Here is a 21,213-nt window from a genome sequence, read left to right as displayed (position 1 = left end):
GTATAATGTGGGGGTGCACTGTGCTCGCCTTCTTGTCAGTAATTACTCAGACTGCTGAGTAACTCAGGCAGGGAGACCCCCACAGACAGATGGAGGTGTCCTCGGCCCATGAGGAGTGGCAGCCCCCAGTGTCCTGCTCTGCGGGGTCCTGGGGCGCATTCTCACATCTATTCTTTATGTCAGTTTTCCCAGTCATCATCTTGGTTTCCTAACGGGAGCCAGGGCAGCTCATGAGGCACAGCGGATCTGGGGCACCTTACAAGAAGATGGGAACTTTGCCATCAACAGGCCTCACCTCCGATGAGGGAAGGTCCTGAGGGATGTGGCGCCTGCTAGGGAGAAGCCATTGCTCAGCTGGAGCCAGTCTTTTCCCCTGGAAGCTCAGTGTTGCAGCCAGAGCTAAGGCTGTCCACTGGCTGGGCATTGGTGTCCTGAGAGAGGAGGAGCTGAGCTCCCGGAATTCAGATCTTGCCCGCTAGGAATCCAGAGAAGCTGGGGAGAGATGGGAAGATCCCATCTGGACACTTACCAAGTTGAGGGGAGTGTTCCTGGGACCCACACTGGCCACATTTCTGTCTAAAGTTAACTGTCCTAAAAGCGGTGGCCCAAAGGGCAGGGCACTGACCCTTCATGATCCTGCCCTTGGCTGTTCACTCCCAGCCTGCTCAGCCATTCCTGCTCCTTGGGCAGCCTCCGAGGCAGGGCCTGTCTCTGGCTGCTTGTTTTCACTTCTCCCTGCACCTTAATTAGAGGTTTCTAAGCAGGGAGGGCCTCTGGGGAACCTGAGGCCACAGAGCTGACTTAAAGGGCCAGCCGTGCTCGAAGCACTGGGGCGGAGAGAGGAGGAGGATGCCAGGGGGCTGGGTGGACATTCAGCCCTGGGGGACCATTGTTCCAGTGGTTGGACTTCGCTCAGGGCCAGTCCTGCGGGTACTTGCTCTTCCAAAGGTCAAAGCTGTCTCACTGGCTGTCTTCTCTTCCGGGTCCCTGGGGCTCTGGCCAATGATCAGGAGAAAGACTATCTAGCCCTGAGGGGGCAGGGCAAAGGTTGGCCAGGGTCCAGAAGGTTTAGACATCACAGTCCTCGACTGCCCACCCTCCCAGGAGAGCACCCTCAGGCTGTGGGCCTTCCCCAGAGAGGCAGTTTCTCCCATGGCAACCTTCTACAGCATCTACACTGTGGGTTCTAAAGGTGATAAGGGCTGGGTGCAGTGGCTCATGCCTGCCTGTAATCCCAGCACTTTGGGAGGCCTAAGTGGGAGGATTGCTTGAGTCCAGAGGTTCAAAACCAGCCTGGGCAACATACTGGGACCTTATCTCTACCAAAAAAAAAAAAAAAATTAGCTGCACATGGTGGCACACGACTGTGGTCCCAGGTACTCAGGAGGCTGAGGCAGGAAGATCGCTTGAGCCCAGGTGGTTGAGACTGCTGTGAACCATGATCACACCACTGCACTCCAGCATGGGCGAGAGACGGAGACCCTGTCTCAAAAAAAAAATAAATAAATAAAGGTGATAAGGGCGATCTGGAAACTTACAAGGCTGTAGACTCGGAGCTGGGCTGGTGGTCCCTGAGCTCTGTCCTGCCGGATAGTGGGGCCCCCCTAGGTAGCAAACGTGACCCACGCGGCGGCGGGCAGACCCACCAGTGCTTGTGGGGAGACTGGCAGGGGGACTGAAGGAAGACTTGGTGAGTGTCCCCATTCACAAGACTCGGTCGGCAGAACTCGTGCTCGGAGTTCGCACATAGGAGAGCACTGCTCCGGAAGCGCCAGGCTCGTGCCCGGCCGGGGAGTGAAGTTGTGGACTGGGTCGCAGGGAGAGGGTAACTGCTTTCCCTGGTCCGGGACCCCGAGGAAAGCCAGAGTCCGGAGGTTCTGGGCTGAGGCGGGGCCCACTGTAGCCCCACCCCTATCTCCTCCTTTATGACTCCGCCCAGCGAGTTTCCCAGACCCCGCCCGTTCGGCGATCGATCGCACTGTCTGCGCTCTCCGCGTTCTTCCAGCGCTGTCTTTTTAGTATCACGTGGGCAGGAAGGTGATGGCGGCGCTGGTTGTGTCCGGGGCAGCGGAGCAGGGCGGCCGAAAAGGCCCTGGCAGAGGTGGGTGATGCAGCGCTGCGGCCTCCAGATCTCGCACCTCAGGGTGGGGCCCCCAAGTTAGGTACAGGACCAACCCCCTTTAACGGCGGCGGCGGCGCCTTCCTCCGCTGTTTTTCGCCTTGGGCCGCTGTCGCCCTCTCTGGGTCGCGTCAGCTGGGGCCCAGGCGTACCAGTCTTTTGCAGCTTTAGGGCGCTACCGAGAGCAGTCCTTCCTGGGAGCTTGTAATCCTCAAATCGAAAACGACAGACCCGTCCGGGCGCGGTGGCTCATGGCTATAATCCCAGCACTTGGGGAGGCCGAAGCGGGTGGATCACAAGGTCAAGAGATCGAGACCATCCTGGTCAATAAGGTGAAACCCCGTCTCTACTAAAAATACAAAGGTTAGTTGGGCATGCTGGTGCGCGCCTGTAGTCCCAGCTACTCGGGAGGCTGAGGCAGGAGAATTGCTTGAACCCAGGAGGCGAAGATAGCGGTGAGCCGAGATCGTGCCATTGCACTCCGGTCTGGGTAACAACAGCGAAACTCCATCTCGAAAAAGAAAAAAAAGAAAACGACAGCCCTGCCTTGGCCGGCAGACGGACGCAGGAAGATTGACGGATAAAACGGACTCGACGGGGAGGGAAGGGCCAGGCCAGTTGCAGCGGGCTTTTTCCGAGCGCGCCCTCAGGGAATGCTCTCGGGAGAGGCACAAGGTTTCATTCGCCAGGCATGAGCTGGGTGCCCACCTAATGCCTGGCCTGCGCTGGGTGCAGGTACTAGAATCTGAGAGCTCAGTCTACTGGGGGAATGTTAATTGTAGACAGATTATAGCACGTGATAAAGGAGGAGGCTCCTACTGGCCCCTGGAACCCATTGAAGGGCTAATGTTAGCATCTCCCACACCCCAACGACCAGTAGGGACCTGTCAGAGGAGGATCTGTGATGGACCTAGGAACCCTAGGCTGGTTGTTCAAGGCTTTTGAAACAACAGACCAAAAACCATAGCAGTGGTAACATGAAAATCTGGTCTCAGGGCCCCAGCCTGCCACGCTGGTTCTCCACTGGACCTTCCCCACCTCCGCCCACACAGAGAGTGAAGCCTCATGTCTGGGTAGATCCCGCCTATCATTGTGTGGGGTCCTAGCAGAAGTTATGGCACACAGTACAGTCTCAATATGTATTCGTTGAGTAAGTTAATGTCTTGCCTTTTCGTGTCCTCAGACTGCTTGGCTCCTAAAGAGATAACGGGGTTGAACTGAAAGCTTAATTGTGGGATTAGGGCAAAGTGGCTCACACACTTTGGGAGGCCAAGGAGGCTTGTGTGAGCCCAGGAATTCACACCAGTCTGGGCAAGATAAGGGGACCCTATCTACACAAAAAAATAAATTAAAATTAGCTGTGCGTGTTGGCCTGTGCCTGTGGTCGTAGCTACTGGAGAGGCTGGCGTGGGAGGATTATCGTTTGAGCACAGGAGGTCAAGGTTGACCATGATTGCGCCCCTGCATTCCACCCTGGGTGATGGAATGAGACCCTGCCTTAAAAAATAATAAGCTGAAGGCCGGGTGCAGTGGCTCACACCTGACACTTTGGGAGGCCAAGGTGGGAGGATCACGAGGTCAGAAGTTCAATACCAGCCTGGCCTACATGGTAAAACCCCATCTCTACTAAAAATACAAAAATTAGCTGGGGGTGGTGTTGCATGCCTGTAATCCCAGCTACTCAGGAGGCTGAGGCAGGAGAATTGCATGAACTTGGGAGGTGGAAGTTGCACAGTGAGCCAAGATCACGCCACTGCACTCCAGCCTGGGCGGCAGAGTGAGACTCCAACTCAGAAAAAAAAAAAAAAAAAAAAGCTGAATTGTGGGAAGTGTTAAAACACACGCTCTGAATGAAGAGACCCTCCCTCACCCCCCCCCAAAACAGGCTTTCTGTGAGCAAAATGGCTGTTTATTCACCCGGGTGTGGTTGGGTTGAGTCCAAAAAGTCAGCAGAGCAGGGAGGGATAGGAGTTGGTTTTATAGGTTTGGGGTAGGCAGTGGAAAGTTACAGAAGTTACAATTTAAGACTTCTTTTGCAAGTGGAGTCAGGAGGTTGATCAAGGTAGGTTTCAAAGTCCAGTGGTCTTGTCAATTGAGGCCAGAATAAGAAACAATAGAAGACTGTCTCAGGTTAGGTGCTGCAGGGGTTGATTGTTCTTCCGTTTTTCATGATCTAGCTACTTCAGGTTTCCTAGAGGTGTACCTGCCAGCCATGGGTGTGGCACTGTCAGTCAGCCTAACAGACCTTACAGTATTGCAAGTAAAATCTTGATGTCACGAAAGAAATAGCACTCAAAGATAAATCCTCTCAGCAAGGTAATTTACTTCTCTAGAAGGGTGTGGCTCACAGATGGAGCAATGGCTTGGACAAGGGCGAAGGGGTACTTGTGCCTGATGGGGTCATCCCTACTGCTGTGTAGTTCCCCTATTGGCTAGGGTTAGACTGCACAAGCTAGACTAATCCCAACTGGCTATTTTAAAGAGATCAGGGGTCCGAGCTGGAGTGGCAGGGTGGGTGTTTTGGCAGGAAGGATGGTTACAGGCAGGTTAGAGCAGGTGGCCACGGTGACCTAGGTCAAAGGTGACCAGAGCAGGTGACAGGGATGAGTGAGGATGGAGCCGGGACCAGGGGAACAGATATGGACTACTGGTGAGAACGTGTGGAGAAGGTTATAATTAAAGTATGAGAGAGCTGAACATACTGGCATACTGATTCTTTGAAGAGAAACTTGGGTTTACTATAACAATTCCCCATCTTGAATTTTTACAGTTTTCTTTATTTTTTTCTCTTCAAACTTCCTTAACATGTCTTGGCTTAGTTCTGTTTGTCCTTCTAAAAGAAGTAATCTGTCTGAATAAGGGGGAGGAGGGATATTTTAGTAAGAGTTGCGTCTCCTAGCCTCTGCAGGAGTCCTCGGATGCATGGTATGACACAACATCTAAGGAGAAGTATAATTATCTAGTATCATATCTAGGGCTGTTCTGTTTTCTTAGGTCATTTGGCTAGTGGATCCTAATTGTTCAGCTATTCCTTTGAAAGCATCTTTAGTATAGTTAACAAACTGCTGTTGGTTGTAATACATGTAATTTAATCTACAGTTTTTTTATTAATTGTTACCTACCAGAACAACATTGACTTAAATCTTACATCTGTCTGATAGCTCCAGCTTTAAATGTATCTGGTACTCCTCAAAGAACTCCAGTTGCATCTAAATAGACATTCTCTGAATCAAAAGACCTATAAGGAGCTTCTCTTACTTGCCGATGTCGTAATTTCTCTTTTTCTGGCTGATGAAATGCCAGGGTGAAAGGGATAGCAACTGGACTACAGCGCACATGCCGCTCCAGTTATTTGGCAGAGTGTCCAGTAAAGGTTCCCCACAGTCCCACTGTGCATCCACTCCGGATGAGTAAGGGCGGACTGATGAGCCAGCCCTCAGAAGCGCCTGTCTTCACTCCATCCTGTTCAGTTTCCAAGGAACACTAAGTTTTCCCCTAGTCATGGCAAAGTTTGCCTTGGAAGGTGGAGTTGACATGGCCCTCGGGGGCTGCCCCGCAGGGTGTTGAACCTCAGGAAATAGCAGCGAAAGAACTTGGTACAATTTATGATTCCAAGCTGTGGAATCTTTTTTTTTTTCTGAGACGGAGTTTTGCTCTTTTTACCTAGGCTGGAGTGCAATGGCGCGATCTTGGCTCACCGCAACCTCCGCCTCCTCGGTTCAGGCAATTCTCCTGCCTCAGCCTCCTGAGTAGCTGAGATTACAGGCACGTGCCACCATGCCCAGCTAATTTTTTGTATTTTTAGTAGAGATGGGGTTTCACCATGTTGACCAGGATGGTCTCGATCTGTTGACCTCGTGATCCATCCGCCTCGGCCTCCCAAAGTGCTGGGATTACAGGCTTGAGCCACTGCGACCAGCCCGAAGCTGTGGAATCTTAAAGCTATCATGCAGTCCATGTCCGATTGATTAGATCATCTAAGTGTAAAGGGGACTACCTGGGCCTCTGGTCTATCGTGCGCACAAGCGTATCAGTCGCATTTATTTAAGGCCCAAATGGAATATTTAATCCATTCTCCTCCGTCATTTGCATCCTTATATCCTGTTTCAAGGCTGTGGTTTGCCTTTGGTCCTCTACATCTACCATTGAGAGTTTGGTTTTGTCATTGCGTCTAGGAGGAGTGATTTATAAAGAGGTTGAAGGAGCAATAAGGTGCATTTCAAAAATTTCTTTAGGATCCTTTCCTGAAATGTCGGCTCCTATACCATAAATACGGCTTAATGAAGGGGAAGAGTTTTCAGATGTTGCAATAACAACAGTAAGCTGTATAGGATTGCACTGTTTATACTGACAGGTAGAAGGAGTGATTCCTTTGATGGAGTGGATATATAGTTTTGAGGACGGATGAAGACCTGTGGAAGCAGGCTATCCTAAATCTTTAGTGTTCCATGTGACATTAGACTAAGCAGAACATAGAGATTCCGTTTTAGAGGGACAAGAATCTGATTCCTACCAATTACAAATGCAGCTACTATTATTCCTTGGATTACTAGTATCCTTAGAGGAACTCATATTCCCTGATCTGAGAAGTCTAAGGGGGACAGAGACCTTCTTCTGAAGCAGCAAGCTGTCCTTGGTTATGCAAATCTCCACAAGGCATAACTAAACACACATCAAAGCAACAACTTGATCTGAGCCAGATCTAATCACATTAATAACAAGATGGGGGTTAGTTAAAGGGAAGAAAAGGGGAAAAAAGAAAAGACAGATAGACTGAGCTTTTCTTAGCTTTAACTGGGTGGGGTCTGACCCCAGAACCATAGCCCAGGATTCTAGTGGTGATGGCGCTTTCTTGACTCCGGCGTGATGTAGTCATCTCCTTTCTGCTGTCCGAATGGCAGTCTTGGTGGCTAGCAGCATGAGGTAGGGTGGTCTCCAGGCTGGTGCTGGTACTAGAAACCTCAGGGTGGCATCTTTGCTACCAGACCTTTAGTTCTGAGGGAAGGGAAAGTGGAAGATACACCAAGTATATACACTTTTTTTTGTTGTTTCAAATGTAGGGAGATTAGTAGTAGAATGTCTTTTTTTTTTGAGGCAGAGTTTCGCTCTTGTTACCCAGGCTGGAGTGCAATGGCGCGATCTCAGCTCACCACAACCTCTGCCTCCTGGGTTCAGGCAATTCCGCCTCAGCCTCCTGAGTAGCTGGGATTACAGGCACGCGCCACCATGCCCAGCTAATTTTTTGTATTTTTTTTAGTAGAGACCGGGTTTCACCATGTTGACTAGGACCAAAGTGCTGGGATTACAGGCTTGAGTCACCGGGCCCGGCCAGTAGTAGAATGTCTTTTCGGGGAGCAGTTCAGACCCTTAACAGGGTCATAGGCCTTCCTACTTTCTCGAATAAAGGTGGGTGCCAGGGGGTACGATATTTCCATGTTATATCCAGTATCTGGGCTAATTTCCCAGTGACGTGCAGTAAAACGAGTTCTATTATCTGAATAAATAAATACTTGAGACGACTGATTGGAGGCATCTGTTTGTAATTAATCTGAATACTGGCCGGGTGCAGTGGCTCACGCCTGTAATCCCAGCACTTTGGGAGGCCGAGGCGGGTGGATCACCAGGTCAAGAGATCGAGACCATCCTGGTCAACTTGGTGAAACCCCGTCTCTACTAAAAATATAGAAAATTAGCAGTGAAGCAGCAGGACGCGTCTCCTCACGAGAGGGCCGGAAACCACCGGAGGAGACTGGTGAATCCTGGACAAGCCCCCAGAAAATATTTCGATGCCACAAAAGAAATAGCACTTGGAGATAAATCCTCTCAGCAAGGCAATTTACTTCTTTGTCTGTTTGTAGAAAGTGATTTATTTAGAGAGAGAGAGAATCAGGAGAAGGAGAGAGAGAGAGAAACAGCTAACTCTCAGGCTGAGTGAGAGAATCCAGAAAGATAGGATCTAGGAAAGGAAAGCAGCTTCCACACTGAGTGGAAGGGAATAGTGAGATGGAGTTTAGGAGGGGAAGACAGGCTTCCACGAGAGTGTGTGGAAGGGGACCCCAGAGGGGAAATCCAGGAAAGAGAAAGACGGATTCCACTAAGGAAGTATTCGTGGAATGGGACCCAAATATGGAGTCCCTGCAATTTACTTCTGTAGAAGGTGCGGCTCCTGCATGGAGCAATGGTGACCACACACTTGGACAAGGAGGAAGGAGTACTTATGCTTGACAGGGTCATCCCTACTGCTGTGTAGTTCTCCTGTTGGCTAGGGTTAGACCACACAAGCTAGACTAATCCTGATTGACTATTTTAAAGAGAGCAGGGATCCAAGCTGGAGTGGCAGGGCGGGTGTTGTGGCAGGAAGGATGGTTACAGGTGGGTCAGAGCAGATAGCCAGGGGTGACCTAGGTCAAAGAAGGTGACTGGAGCAGGTGACTGGGATGAGTCAGGATGGAGCCTGGATCAGGGGAACAGATGTGATCTAATGATAGGAACCTGTGGAGAAGGTTGTTACTGGCATTATAAGGAAGTTAAACTTGAAAATAGAGAATTAAAGAATAAGAGGCTGAACATACTGACATACTGATTCTTTGGAGAGAAACTTGGGGTTCACTATAATACAGGGAGTAGGACGAGGCCAGAGTAAGGTCTGCAGCCTTGCTAAAGGACTGTGGTTTGCCCCTTACTCCAGGAGTTGTAATTATGTGTCTGCCTGTCTTTGCCCTTTAGACTGCTAGTCCCTAAAAGACAAGGTCACTTTTCTGTCCTTACTGGTACGCCCACCACCCTGCCTCGAGTGTTCTTTCCATCCTTCCTGGTTTAAGAGTAAGGAGGAGCAATGGGACAATTAAGTCAGTTAAATGTATGATGTTTATTTCCCTTTTAAACGAGGAGAGGTAAGAGTGAAAGAGTCAGTGTGGGCATAGTCAGTGGGATTCTGAGTGAGGATGGGAGTCTTTTAAGTTCATATTCGTGTTTGACAGTTTGCTTACAGACCTCAGATCTAGAACATCAGAACTTCAAGGTGTCCTCAGGGGTTGGGAGAGGGGGACATGCTCCCAGACCGGCCGGGCTGGCTAGCCGGACTCGGGTTTCCTGCAGGGCTGTTCTCTATCAAGGAACAGTTGGGGGACTCAGCTCGTTCTTCTTCGCTCCGTGGTTCCCTGTTGTCGGTCTGCTCTCCTGAGGAAGCGGGTGAGCCGTATTCTGTTCATGGGCTCAAGCCTTTGATTCCCAGTAATTTCACAATGTGGAAAATATACCTGTTACCTTCCGGCTTCATGAATTGTCTCTACCTTCAGGATGAATTCAGTGAGAACGAAAGCTGGGCCAGCCCCCTTGGTGTCCAGATCTGGGCCTTAAACCTGGTGGAGTTAACAGCTCAGCTGGGTCTTGTTGCCGAATTCATCCTGGCAAAGCAAAGCCAAACTGACATTGAGTTTAGCAGGGAGAGAACAGGCATTTATTGTAAGGCGCCAAGCAAGGAGCCTGGGCAGCTAAGGCTTAAGACCTAAACTCCCTGATGGCTTACAAGCAAGGGGTTTAAAGGCTGGTCTGCAGGGGGATCTTCAAAGTGAGATAAGGGCTGGGGAATTTCTGGAACTTTATTTTCTGGCTTCACACTGTCTGAGGTCTTACATGACAGCAATTAGTTGGCATTTTTTCATCTGGTGGGGGTCCTGGTTTCTGAAAAACAACTTAGGGGTGTATGTCAAGGTGTTACCTTCAGTTTCTACAGGGAGCCAGGCGTCCTGTCCCTCTCCCTTGAGTGACTGTTGTTTATTATCTTCTTGTTTAGCAAGTTACTTACTTTGCTAATTGCTGATTGGAGGGCTAGCTAAGATTCCCAGGATTTTTCTTGAGATAACTCAAAATCTTTATTTCTCTGCTTGAGTTGGGGGAGCCGGGCAGGCCCTAAAAAGGGATCCCATTCCATCTCAGTCTGGCTATGGTCAAAAACAAACACCAACTCAGCCCTTATACCCATCCCAGGTCCGGTCCCTCGGGGCCGCGTAGCCAATCAGATCCCCCCTGAGATCCTCAACAACCCCCAGCTGCAGGCAGCAGTCCAGGTCCTGCCTTCCAACTACAACTTTGAGATTCCCAAGACCATCTGGAGGATCCAACAAGCTCAGGCCAAGAAGGGTGAGCCTGTCATCACTGAGCTGGGGTGGGGGTGGAGAGGTTGCTGGGCCCAGTGGGACAGCGTCCCCACTGCAGCCCCTTCCTGGCCCTCCACCTCTCACCTCTCTGCTCTGTCTTGCAGTGGCTTTGCAAATGCCAGAAGGCCTCCTCCTCTTTGCCTGCACCATTGTGGATATCTTGGAAAGGTGAGGCTTGGGGCACTGGAGAGAGGCTGAGCCAGGCTCCCCCACCCCCATGCTCATTACCCTGGTGGCCGGCATTTTTTCCTTCTGGACCTCCGCCTTCCCCCGCTCTCCCACACAACCATACACATACTAAGGGAAAACCCAAAACAAATCTCCCAGCTTGCTGAGAGCCCTGCTTGTCCCTGCAAATCTCTCCTTCCCTAAATATTTGGGACAGAGAAATAAACCAATCCCAGTATCCTCAAAGCTAGGCCCAGAGCAGGTGGTAGGACTCAGGGAGGCACCTAAGAATTCTCCCAGCTGCCCCTGAAAGGCGCTGAGTGATCAATGAGAGGTCTGGGGAGGGGACACCTTTTCCTCAGACACAATTGGGGAAGTAGGGCAAGGCCGGGTTTGGAAGGTGGAGGTGCCCAGGAGAAGGTTTTCAGTTCCTCTGCATCCTATCGCTGTCATTCTAAGTTTCTGCAATACAATGAGCCATCCTTGGTGGGGAGGGTGAGAGCTCAGCCATCTGGAACCAGCACAAGAACGGGTGGAGAACGAAGAAAGGGGAGGTCATCTTGTGCTGGGAACCTCCCCCTCCCCTGCTCCCCAGCTGGTTGCCACAGACTCACTTCTCTGCTCCCACCCTCTGGCCCCTTGGTGGTGCTCTCTGGGGCTCAGGCCCATTTGCATACATTTTAATCTACAAAAAAAAGTGCTCTGGCTGACTCAGATGCCTGGGCTGCATTCTAAGGAGCTGAATAATCTGCTTCTGGGCACAGCCTGATTTGGGGAAGGGGGTGGAAGAGGGGGTGACTAGCACTTCAACTCATGTACCACCACACCCCCAGGGGAAGGATGGGGAGACCTGGCACTGAGCCAGGCCTCATGGCCCAGGTGTGAGTCTCTTTCAAGGAAGAGGGGCTTCTCCATTCCCCGGGTGAGTTTAGGGGTAGAGGGTCTCTTCCCCGCCCCCCCCGCCAATGATTCAGGCCTGGCAGCAGATCCATGGCAGTGTTCCGGCCAGAGCCTCTTCCTGACGCAGGAGGTGTGTAGGTGGTGCCATGTGCTGCAGGGGAGCTGTGCCTGGGCCCCCCATCCTGGGGACTGAGGGCCCTGCCTGTGGGTGGGGAGGTAGGGGGGGTCCAGGTGAGAGGGAGGCTGTGTGTATCCATACAGCCACTTCCAGCGTGTGTGTGTGTGTGTGCATGTGTGCATGAGTCCTCACTGCTTTGGGTGGGTGAGTCAGGGCATGGGGCATCTGTGTTTTGACCCCATGTGTGCTGGGCTGAGGGTTGGGGTCCCTCCTGCAGCCTGAGCCTGGGCAGAGGAATGAGGGTCCTCATGCTGCAACTGTTCCAGGAACTGCTGCCAGGCTGGGGGAGGTGGCAGCTGTGCCCCTCCTGATCTTTGTTGGCAGGAGTGGCAGCTGCCCACTCAAGGAACTGGGAGAGGTAGGGAGAGAGGAGCTGAGCCCTGAGACCCCTCCCAGGACTGGGTCTCCCGACCCCACTCCTGTGTCACTGTACCACTGTTACCACCCCTCCCCGCAGGTTCACTGAGGCTGAAGTGATGGTGATGGGTGATGTGACCTACGGGGCTTGCTGTGTGGATGACTTCACTGCCAGGGCCCTGGGAGCTGACTTCCTGGTGCACTACGGCCACAGCTGCCTGGGTATGGCGGGGCTGGCGAGAGGCAGGCCGGACACTCATCTTCCCCCTTGAAGTGCCTTCTTGTCCTGCTTGCGGCACGAGGTCCCTCCTGGTTTCTGGGATGGCCTCTGCCTTCCCGCTCTGCAGGTGGATCTTGCCTTTGGATTTGGTTGCCTTGGAAACTGTGTTCTGTCCCAGATGCAGGTGTTTGAAAGGCTGTTGGTTGTAGTGCAGACCGGCCCCTGGCCGGGTGACAGAGAAGCCTGACTGAGAAAGAGCTTCTAGGGGACCTGTGACCCCTCTTCTCCTACCCTGTCCTTCTACCTCCAGGCTGAAGCCACTGGGCCTGGCTGCTCAGACCTCAGCCCGGGCCAGGCCCTCTGTGGCTCCTGCCTTTCCAAACGGCCCCTGAACTCTTCCCTCCCCCAGTTCCCATGGACACCTTGGCCCAAGACTTGCAGGTGCTGTACGTCTTCGTCGACATCCGGATAGATGCTGCCCACCTGCTGGACTCTCTCCGCCTCACCTTTCCCCCGGCCACTGCCCTCGCCCTGGTCAGCACCATTCAGTTTGTGTCCACCTTGCAGGTAGGTGGAATGTGGATCCTCAGCTTCCTGCAGGGCAGACAGCGGCCACTCTCCAGCTGTTGCTGGGTCCCCATGCCAGGTGCTCCAGGTTGTTCAGCCCAGCTCTCCTGTCTCAGCCTCTGGCTTCCCTTTCCCCCTTCTTCCTATAGGCAGCTGCCCAGGAGCTGAAAGCTGAGTATCGTGTGAGTGTCCCACAGTGCAAGCCCCTGTCCCCTGGAGAGATTCTGGGCTGCACATCCCCCCGACTGCCCGAAGAGGTAGAGGCCGTTGTGTAAGTTAAAAATGGGGGCCAAGTCCTAGAGACATAAGAATGTGCCCTGGGAGGGAGCCCGAGGGTCAACATACAGGAAATAAATTGAATCTAATGCTCCTTACCTGCAGCCCAAGGTCACAGTGCAAGGTGGGCACCAAAAAGGGACTTGACTTGGGCTGTCTCTTTCTCCACTGCCCAGTTTGCCATCCAGAGGGCCTGATGGGGGGGATGAGGGTGGGCTGACAGGGGTAGGAATATAATTGGAGAAGATGGATGGGCACGCCCAGGCTGCAGTCCCATTAATTTACCATCCGGACAGCTAACAAGCAGAAGCAGCGTGTCTCCTGCCGCCTAATTATTTTAGGTAATGGAAATGTTTAATGTTGTGTGAATGCAGCCAGCCTGAGAGCTGACAGCTCCCCTGGCTGGGACTAGGGAAGGGAGCCCCGTTCCTTACTAATGGCAGGGAGGGAGGGCACTCCTGACTTAACCCACATCTGGGGCTCGCCCCCTAGACAGGTCCTCATCAGGGCCGTTGCCCAGGCCTGGGAGTCCTGCTTCCCCAGGAGCACTCCCTGTGCCTGCATCATTACTCTGAATCCACCCTTGGGGGCTTCCAGGTGTATGTTGGTGGGAGGGACACCCGGAGTGTTGGCCATTCATCAAAATGAAGTGTGGTCTCCAAGAGGGAGAGTAGCTGTCACAGGCAGGTGAGCTTCAACACCCTGGAGTCTTCATGGCCTGGGAAGCCACTGTTAGGGTTAGCATGGCTGAGGGCCTGGGGTTAAGCCTCAGGTACGCTGCTTCATAGCTGTATAATTGGAGGCAAGTTTCTTTTTTATAAATTTAATTTAATTTAATTTAATTAATTAATTTATTTTGAGATAGAGTTTCGCTGTTGTTACCCAGACTGGAGTGCAATGGCATGATCTCAGCTCACCACAACCTCTGCCTCCTGGGTTCAGGCAATTCTCCTGCCTCAGCCTCCTGAGTAGCTGGGATTACAGGCACGTGCCACCAAGCCCCGCTAATTTTTGTATTTTTAGTTAAGACGGGGTTTCACCATGTTGACCAGGATGGTCTCGATCTCTTGACCTGGTGATCCACCCACCTCGGCCTCCCAAAGTGCTGGGATTACAGGCGTGAGCCACTGCGCCCGGCCTTGAGGCAAGTTTCTTAACATTCCTGAGCCTCAGTTGTATCTTCTGTAAAACTGGTATACTGTAGGTATCTTGGAGGATTAGTAGACAGGACTGAGTGATGAGAACTAATTCACATCAGGTACTTAGTCTGTGCCTAGTACATAGAAGGCAAAAACCCAATAAACGGTATCTGGTGGCTGGGCATGGTGGCTCATGCCTGTAACCCCAGCGCTTTATGGGAGGCCAAGGCAGGAGAATCAGTAGCTGGTGGCTGGGCGTGGTGGCTCATGCCTGTAATCCCAGCGCTTTATAAGGCAGGAGAATTGCTTATGTCTAGGAGTTTGAGACCAGCTGGGAAACATAGCGAGACCTCCCCGCCCCCCCCCAAAAAAAAAATTAGTTGGGTACGGTATCTATGTCTGTAGTCCCGACTACTCAGGAGGCTTAGGTGAGAGGGTCGCTTGAGCCTGGGAGGCCGAGGCTGCAGTGAGCCATGATTGTGCCATTGCACTTAGTCTGACTGACAGAGTAAGACTCTGCCTCAAAAAAATAAAACATGAAAATCCAGTAGCTGTTGTTATAACTCAGTAACTGGACCCAAGAGCTAGTTTGGGCAGAAAGTAGTGATTGTGTATGCCCTGCAGCCTCATGTACAGCATAGCTCAGAGGTCCCCAACCCCTGGCACTGTGGCCTGTTAGGAACTGAGCTATACAGTAGAATGTGAGGGGCCATGGCTGCCTGAGCTCTGCCTCCTGTCCCGTCAGCAGCGGCATTAGATGCTCCCAGGAGGACAAGCCCTGTTGTGACTTGTGCATACGAAGGATCTAGGTGGCGTGCTCCTGAGAATCTAACATCTGATGATCTGAGGTGGGACAGTTTCATCCTGAAACCATCCCCCTACTCCCACCCATGTCTGTGAAAAATTGTCTTCCATGAAACCTGTCCCTGGTGCCAAGAAGGTTGGTTACTGCTGTCATATGTGACTCCCTGAACACTGCTGTCCATGTCTGTGTTGAGCCTGTAAGGGAGAATCTGTTCCCCAGCTTCCGGATGAGGAGCTCTGGAGCCGCAGGCAGCCCGGCCTGGCTCAGGCTGCCCCTTCACTCTTCCCCAGAAGCTTGGGTGGGACAGTTCTTAGATTCTGTGTTATGTGATGAGAGAGACCATACAGTCATCCAATTCAAACTCGTTTCTTTTACACATGAGAAAACCAAGGCTCTGCGAGGTGAAATGCTGGCTGTCCCAGTTTATACACAGTCACAACACAGCCAGCCGTGAACTCTGCCCTCTGAATGTCTAAGCCAGCGAGTGCCTCTTCTGCTGCCTAGATCACACTTACAGCCTCCTTTCCACCCCTGCAGGTATCTTGGAGATGGTCGCTTCCATCTAGAGTCTGTCATGATTGCCAACCCCAACGTCCCCACTTACCGGTATGTGCTGGACTGGGCTGGGCTGACAGCTGGTGAGGGGTCAGATTCGTGGCCACTCAGGCCCTCAGTTGGTTGCATCCTCATTTCCTGGCTAAGCCACCAGCCCTAAGGGTCTGAGGCACGTGGGCGCTAGATGTGGGCATTTGCCCCAGGGCTGCCTGGGGATTTACACTGAGATCCTGAAACTGCCAGCTCCTATCTGCTCCAGCTGTGGGACAGGTCTTCGTAACGAGTCCCCACTCTTGCCTCTGTTCCTAATGACCTGCGTGGGGCCTAAAGGCACAGGAGCCCACACCACTGAGTCAGGGGCTGTGTGCACAAGAGTACCCACGGTGGCTGTCTCAGTGACCCTGGCTGCTGCTTTTCCAGGTATGACCCATATAGTAAAGTCCTTTCCAGAGAGCACTATGACCACCAGCGCATGCAGGCTGCTCGCCAGGAAGCCATAGCTGCTGCCCACTCAGCTAAGTCCTGGGGCCTCATTCTGGGTACTTTGGGCCGCCAGGGCAGTCCTAAGATCCTGGAGGTCAGTGGGCTCCGGAGGGCCCCTGGAGGAGGGGAGGAGCTGGGAAAACCACAGGTTCAGCTTTGGCTGCTTGATCATGGCGACCCCCATCCTGCCTCCCTCTCCCAACAGCACCTAGAGTCCCAGCTCCGGGCCCTGGGCCTTTCCTTCGTGAGACTGCTGCTCTCTGAGATCTTCCCCAGCAAGCTTCGCCTACTTCCCAAGGTGGACGTGTGAGTTTCTCCATCTTACCTGCCTGGCTATGACTCTGGATAAAGCAGCTTAGAAGTTGGGTCCTGCCTAGCCCGTCTCGAAGGCTGGAGCCAATAGGAATTGCTTCCATGGTCATGGAATTTTAGTGTTGACAGAGACTTCCCGGGCAGGGCTAACTGGGTCGCACCTGCTTCAGGACTGAGAGGCAATGGTAGCATCACATTTGTCATTGTGAGATGAGTTGTAGGGGTGCCTGACCCCTCCCCGGTAGCAGATACTAAATTTGGTTCTGGGGATACTCCCACCAGTGAGCTGCCCTGGAAAGCTCATTGTCAGCAGAGGAAGCAGGAGAAAACATGCAAAAATGCAGTATACCAAACAGCAGCAGGTGACTTTTTACTTTAGGGTTCATAACGCCTGGTAATTTAATGGATTTGTAGAGGTACTGTCATGTTTTTCAGCATGCTGCCCGGGGGAGGGGAGGCACCTCCTAGGGTCTAACCTGGCTTCCCTTCCCAGGTGGGTGCAGGTGGCATGTCCACGGCTCTCCATTGACTGGGGCACAGCCTTCCCCAAGCCGCTGCTGACACCCTATGAGGTAACATCAACTTCCGAACTCCTGGGAGAGAGTGGGCTTTGCATGTGGTTCTCAAAGGCCAGGTCTGGAGTGGGGTGGGTGGGCAGGATTTGGTTATGTTAATAGGTTCTGGAGTCTGTCTCGAATTCTCCAATTCCTAGCTGTGTGGCTTTAGACAAGGCCCTGACCTCTCTGAACCACACACTTCCCTTCCGTGGTTGGGGACCGTGTGCCCTTCACAAGCTGTTGTGAGGGCTGAGTTTAGTAATCCAGGAGCAGGAAAACGGGCAAATGTTCTGTCTGGTCTTCCCCGCAGGCAGCCGTGGCCCTGAGGGCCATTTCCTGGCAGCAGCCCTATCCCATGGACTTCTACGCCGGCAGCTCCTTGGGGCCCTGGACGGTGAACCACGGCCAAGACCGGCGTTCGCGGGCCCTAGGCCGGCCCGCGCGGGGGAAGGTAGGCGGGGTTTCCAGGAGGGAGGAGAGACCGCGCCTGGGCCCCGGCCGCCTCTGTGGCGACACAAGCCAAGGCCGCCGTCCTGCGACCGCGGCAGGAAATGCAGGGTGGCAGAAGCGAGACCCTGACCAAAGTCTGCGACCTCAGGTGCAGGAGGGGTCCACGCAGCCCCCTTCAGCTGTGGCTTGCGAGGACTGCAGCTGCAGAGATGAGAAGGCGGCGCCACTCGCTCCTTGACACGCTTCAGGGCCCCAGGTATCCGCTCTTGCTCTGGCTGCTGCCCGCCCCTCGCCGTTGTCATGGGAACGTCTTGGCGCTGCGAGGCCCGCCTTCGGGGTGGTGCCGGCGTTTGGTTCCGCCCCTTGCATGCTCCTTCCGCTCGGGGAAAGGCCGCTTCCGGTGTGCTTTCATTGCGTTCTGCCGAGCGTAATGGCCGCGCAGCGAACCCTGCGCGTCCTGTGCCTGGCGGGCTTCCGGCAAAGCGAGCGGGGCTTCCGCGAGAAGACCGGAGCGCTGAGGAAGGCGCTTCGGGGCTGCGCCGAGCTCGTATGCCTCAGTGGCCCGCACCCGGTCCCGGACGCCCCGGGCCCCGAGGGCGCCAGATCAGATTTCGGTGAGAGGAGTCCTGCTTCGGAAATACACTTGGCTTTCTCCATCTTGTTTCGTCCCCTCGGCATCCCCCGCCCTCACTCCTCCCACCCAGCCCATCCCCTCTTGCTCAAACTACTGCTTGTGCTCCCAGTCTTCCGTCTTCCTCCGCCGCTTCCTATTCAGGCCAATCCCTTCATTCCCTCTCTACACCCCCACAGACTTTCACCTCCCTTTCTTTTTTCTCTGCCATCTCGAATCCTCCCGCCCTTCCTTATTTCTTCCCTTCCTGGAGCCTCCCGTGCCCTAAGCCCGCCCTCTTTCCCCGTATCGCTGTAGGGTCCTGCCCTCCGGAGGAGCAGCCTCGAGGATGGTGGTTTTCAGAGCAGGAGGCAGACGTTTTCTCCGCACTGGAAGAGCCCGCCGTGTGCAGGGGCCTGGAGGAAGCCCTGGGGACGGTGGCGCAGGCACTGAACAGGCTGGGGCCTTTTGACGGGCTTCTTGGTTTCAGCCAAGGGGCTGCACTGGCAGCCCTCGTGTGCGCCCTGGGCCAGGCAGGCGATTCCCGCTTCCCCTTACCGCGGTTTGTCATCTTGGTATCCGGATTCTGTCCCCGCGGCCTTGGGTTCAAGGAATCCATCCTGCAAAGACCCTTGTCGTTGCCTTCCCTGCATGTTTTCGGGGACACTGACAAAGTCATCCCCTCTCTGGAGAGTATGCAGCTGGCTAGCCGATTCCCTGGAGCCGTCACCCTCACCCACTCCGGTGGCCACTTCATTCCAGCGGCTGCACCCCAGCGTCAGGCCTACCTCAAGTTCTTGGACCAGTTTGCAGAGTGAGATCAAGAAATGTCCCTGCTCCTACATCCATCCCCCTTAGGGTAGTCTCATCATCCGTGCCCCTCCCAGGGCTCTCCACTGCTGTTGGTGGGCTTAACCAAGACCAGTTAAGAGACAACTATTGGCTAGGTGCTGTGGCTCACGCCTGTAATCCCAGAACTCTGGGAGGCTGAGGCAGGCAGATCACGACGTCAGGAGTTCGAGACTAGCCTGGCCAACCTGATGGAACCCAGTCTCTACCAAAAATACTTTTTTTAAAAAATTAGTCTGGGGTGGTGGCTCACGCCTGTAATCCCAGCCCTTTGGGAGGCCAAGGCGGGTGGATCACGAGGTCAAAAGATCGAGACCATCTCTCTTTTCATCTTGATCAACAAGGTGAAACCCCATCTCTACTAAAAATACAAAAATTAGCTGGGCATGGTGGTGTGCGCCTGTAGTCCCAGCTACTCGGGAGGCTGAGACAGAAGAATTGCTTGAACCCAGTATACGGAGGTTGCAGTGAGCCGAGATCGCGCCATTGCAGTCCAGCCTGAGCAACAAGAGCGAAACTCTGTCTCCAAAAAAAAAAAAAAAAAAAAAAAAACCGGGTGTCACATGCACCTGTAATCCCAGCTTCTCCTTAAGCTGAGGCAGGAGAATCGCTTGGACCTGGGAGGCAGAGATTGCAGTGGGCCAAAATCGCACCACTGCACTCCAGCCTGGGCAACAGAGCGAGGACTCATCAATACTCGGGACTTAGTTATATAAGCCCCGCCCTGTATTGAAGAAAAGGGGAGCATAGGCCTTAACTGACATTGACCTTGATTAGTGAGACTCAAACAGGAAAATGCCTGGAGAGCCCTGGATTAATAGGGTGATGTGGGAAGAGCAGAGGCTGGCACCACAGTGACTGCCACATAATAAAGTGGCGATTTGGATTTGGAGCATCTTTTTCTGGTACACACAGAAAAACACTGTCTGATGGAAGTCACTTTCTTGGCCACCTACGCAGTCTTGTGGGCAGCACCAAGCAGGGAGATGTTTCCAGTTGTGAGTGCCAGGACAAGCTCCTGCACAGGCACACATTTTATTGCTGGAAGTTTTCAGTCCCAAGCTGAAGGAAAGGAGGCCTCAGTGGCAGTGTTAGGGAGGAATGTACATCTGAGAAGTTTTGGGAAGATGTCCCCTGGCAAGGCCACGGTAATTTTAGCCTTCCTCTATCCAGATCACTGGGAGGTACCATCTCTCAAACCCTGGCTGTATGCTCATCTTAAACTATGAACTTGAAGGATGAGTTGATGCCACACCTTGGGTGGATGCCAAAGACAGTACAGAATCAACAGCCTCTTTTTTTTTTTGAGAGATGACTTTTTTTTTTTTTTGAGACGGAATTTCGCTTTTGTTACCCAGGCGCTGGAGTGCAATGGCGCGATCTTGGCTCACTGCAACCTCCGCCTCCTGGGTTCAAGCAATTTTGCCTCAGCCTCCTGAGTAGCTGGGATTACAGGCACGTGCCACCATGCCCAGCTAATTTTTTGTATTTTTAGCAGAGACGGGGTTTCACCATGTTGACCAGGATGGTCTCAATCTCTTGACCTTGTGATCCACCCGCCTTGGCCTCCCAAAGTGCTGATATTACAGGTGTGAGCCATCATGTCCGGCGAGAGACAGACTCGATCTGTCGCCAGGCGCCCAGGCTGGAGTATGGTGGTGCAATCTCGGCTCACTGCAATCTCCGCCTCCTGGGTTCAAGCAGTTCTCCTGCCTCAGCCTCCCTAGTCGTTGGGACTACAGGTGCAAAGCACCATGCCCAGCTAATTTTTGTATTTTTAGTAGAGATGGGGTTTCACCAGGTTGGCCAGGATGGTCTCGATATCTTGACCTCATGATCCGCCCGCCTTGGCCTCCCAAAGTGGTGGGATTGCAGGTGTGAGCCACCGTGCCCGGCCAACAGCCTCATCTTAAATTGACCCCATCTTCAGGGTTTCTGAGATTGATGCCATTCTTTAGTGACTACGGCCAAGGCCTAGGCAACCCAGCTGGTTTTCTTTTGGGGAGTGTAGTTTTTCTTGGATACTTTCTTTTTTAATCTATTTATTACTCTCCCCTACAAGAGCTTAACCTCTCCACTGCAGGGACCTTACCTGTCTCGTCTTCCTGCCACCTTCCTTCCTGTTTTCAGTGACCGGAAGAAATACCTGTTCCTTTAGCAACTTAGTCTGTTCCCAGCTGAAACTCCTTAGAGAAGCAGAAGCAGCAGTCTTGGTTTGAAAACTAAGCTGGAATATGGACTCCTCAAATTTCCACAATTCAGCACCTGCCCTGAAGGAGGAGGCTCCAACTAGACCCAAACCTGGTCAGTGTTATCTATCCTCCCTCTCTGCCAGCCACAGTAGTCCGGACACCCAACAGTCGTTCAGGGAAACCATGAACTTTAGGACCTGGGGGCTGGGGCGGCTGAGAAGAGGAAACTGAACACAAGCCCTGAACTGCCTCTACCTTGAGTGCCACATGCCAGCTTTGCAGGCCGCACTGGATATCCTGGGTGCACGTGCCTGGCG

General features: G+C 53.0%; 2 protein-coding genes across 12 annotated transcripts; both read left to right on the top strand.

Annotated features, from left to right (window-relative positions):
• Window positions 1–2,017: 2,017 nt before the first annotated feature.
• On the top strand, window positions 2,018–17,859 carry DPH1 (diphthamide biosynthesis 1). Of its 11 annotated transcripts, none has more exons than XM_035299394.3 (13): window positions 2,018–2,101; window positions 9,218–9,310; window positions 10,109–10,261; window positions 10,383–10,446; window positions 11,982–12,103; window positions 12,511–12,668; window positions 12,818–12,939; window positions 15,426–15,494; window positions 15,864–16,020; window positions 16,132–16,232; window positions 16,732–16,810; window positions 17,106–17,246; window positions 17,394–17,533. In XM_035299394.3, exons 1-13 carry the CDS (start codon window positions 2,041–2,043, stop codon window positions 17,481–17,483), a joined length of 1,410 nt encoding a protein of 469 aa, XP_035155285.1. In that variant the 5' UTR covers window positions 2,018–2,040; the 3' UTR covers window positions 17,484–17,533. The 11 variants fall into 11 exon arrangements, with proteins under 11 accessions (XP_035155285.1, XP_078228581.1, XP_035155287.1 ...); XM_078372455.1 differs by having other exon boundaries at window positions 9,100–9,310; XM_035299396.3 differs by lacking the exon at window positions 9,218–9,310 and having other exon boundaries at window positions 17,394–17,859.
• On the top strand, window positions 17,648–19,590 carry OVCA2 (OVCA2 serine hydrolase domain containing). Its single transcript, XM_002747810.7, has 2 exons — window positions 17,648–17,859; window positions 18,174–19,590. The coding sequence occupies exons 1-2, from the start codon at window positions 17,676–17,678 to the stop codon at window positions 18,671–18,673; spliced, it is 684 nt and encodes a 227-aa protein (XP_002747856.3). The 5' UTR covers window positions 17,648–17,675; the 3' UTR covers window positions 18,674–19,590.
• The last annotated feature ends 1,623 nt before the right edge of the window (window positions 19,591–21,213 follow it).

This window comes from Callithrix jacchus, chromosome 5 (genome assembly GCF_049354715.1).
Source record: "Callithrix jacchus isolate 240 chromosome 5, calJac240_pri, whole genome shotgun sequence".
Taxonomy (NCBI): Eukaryota; Metazoa; Chordata; class Mammalia; order Primates; family Cebidae; genus Callithrix; species Callithrix jacchus.
This window is presented reverse-complemented; position numbering and strand designations above follow the sequence as displayed.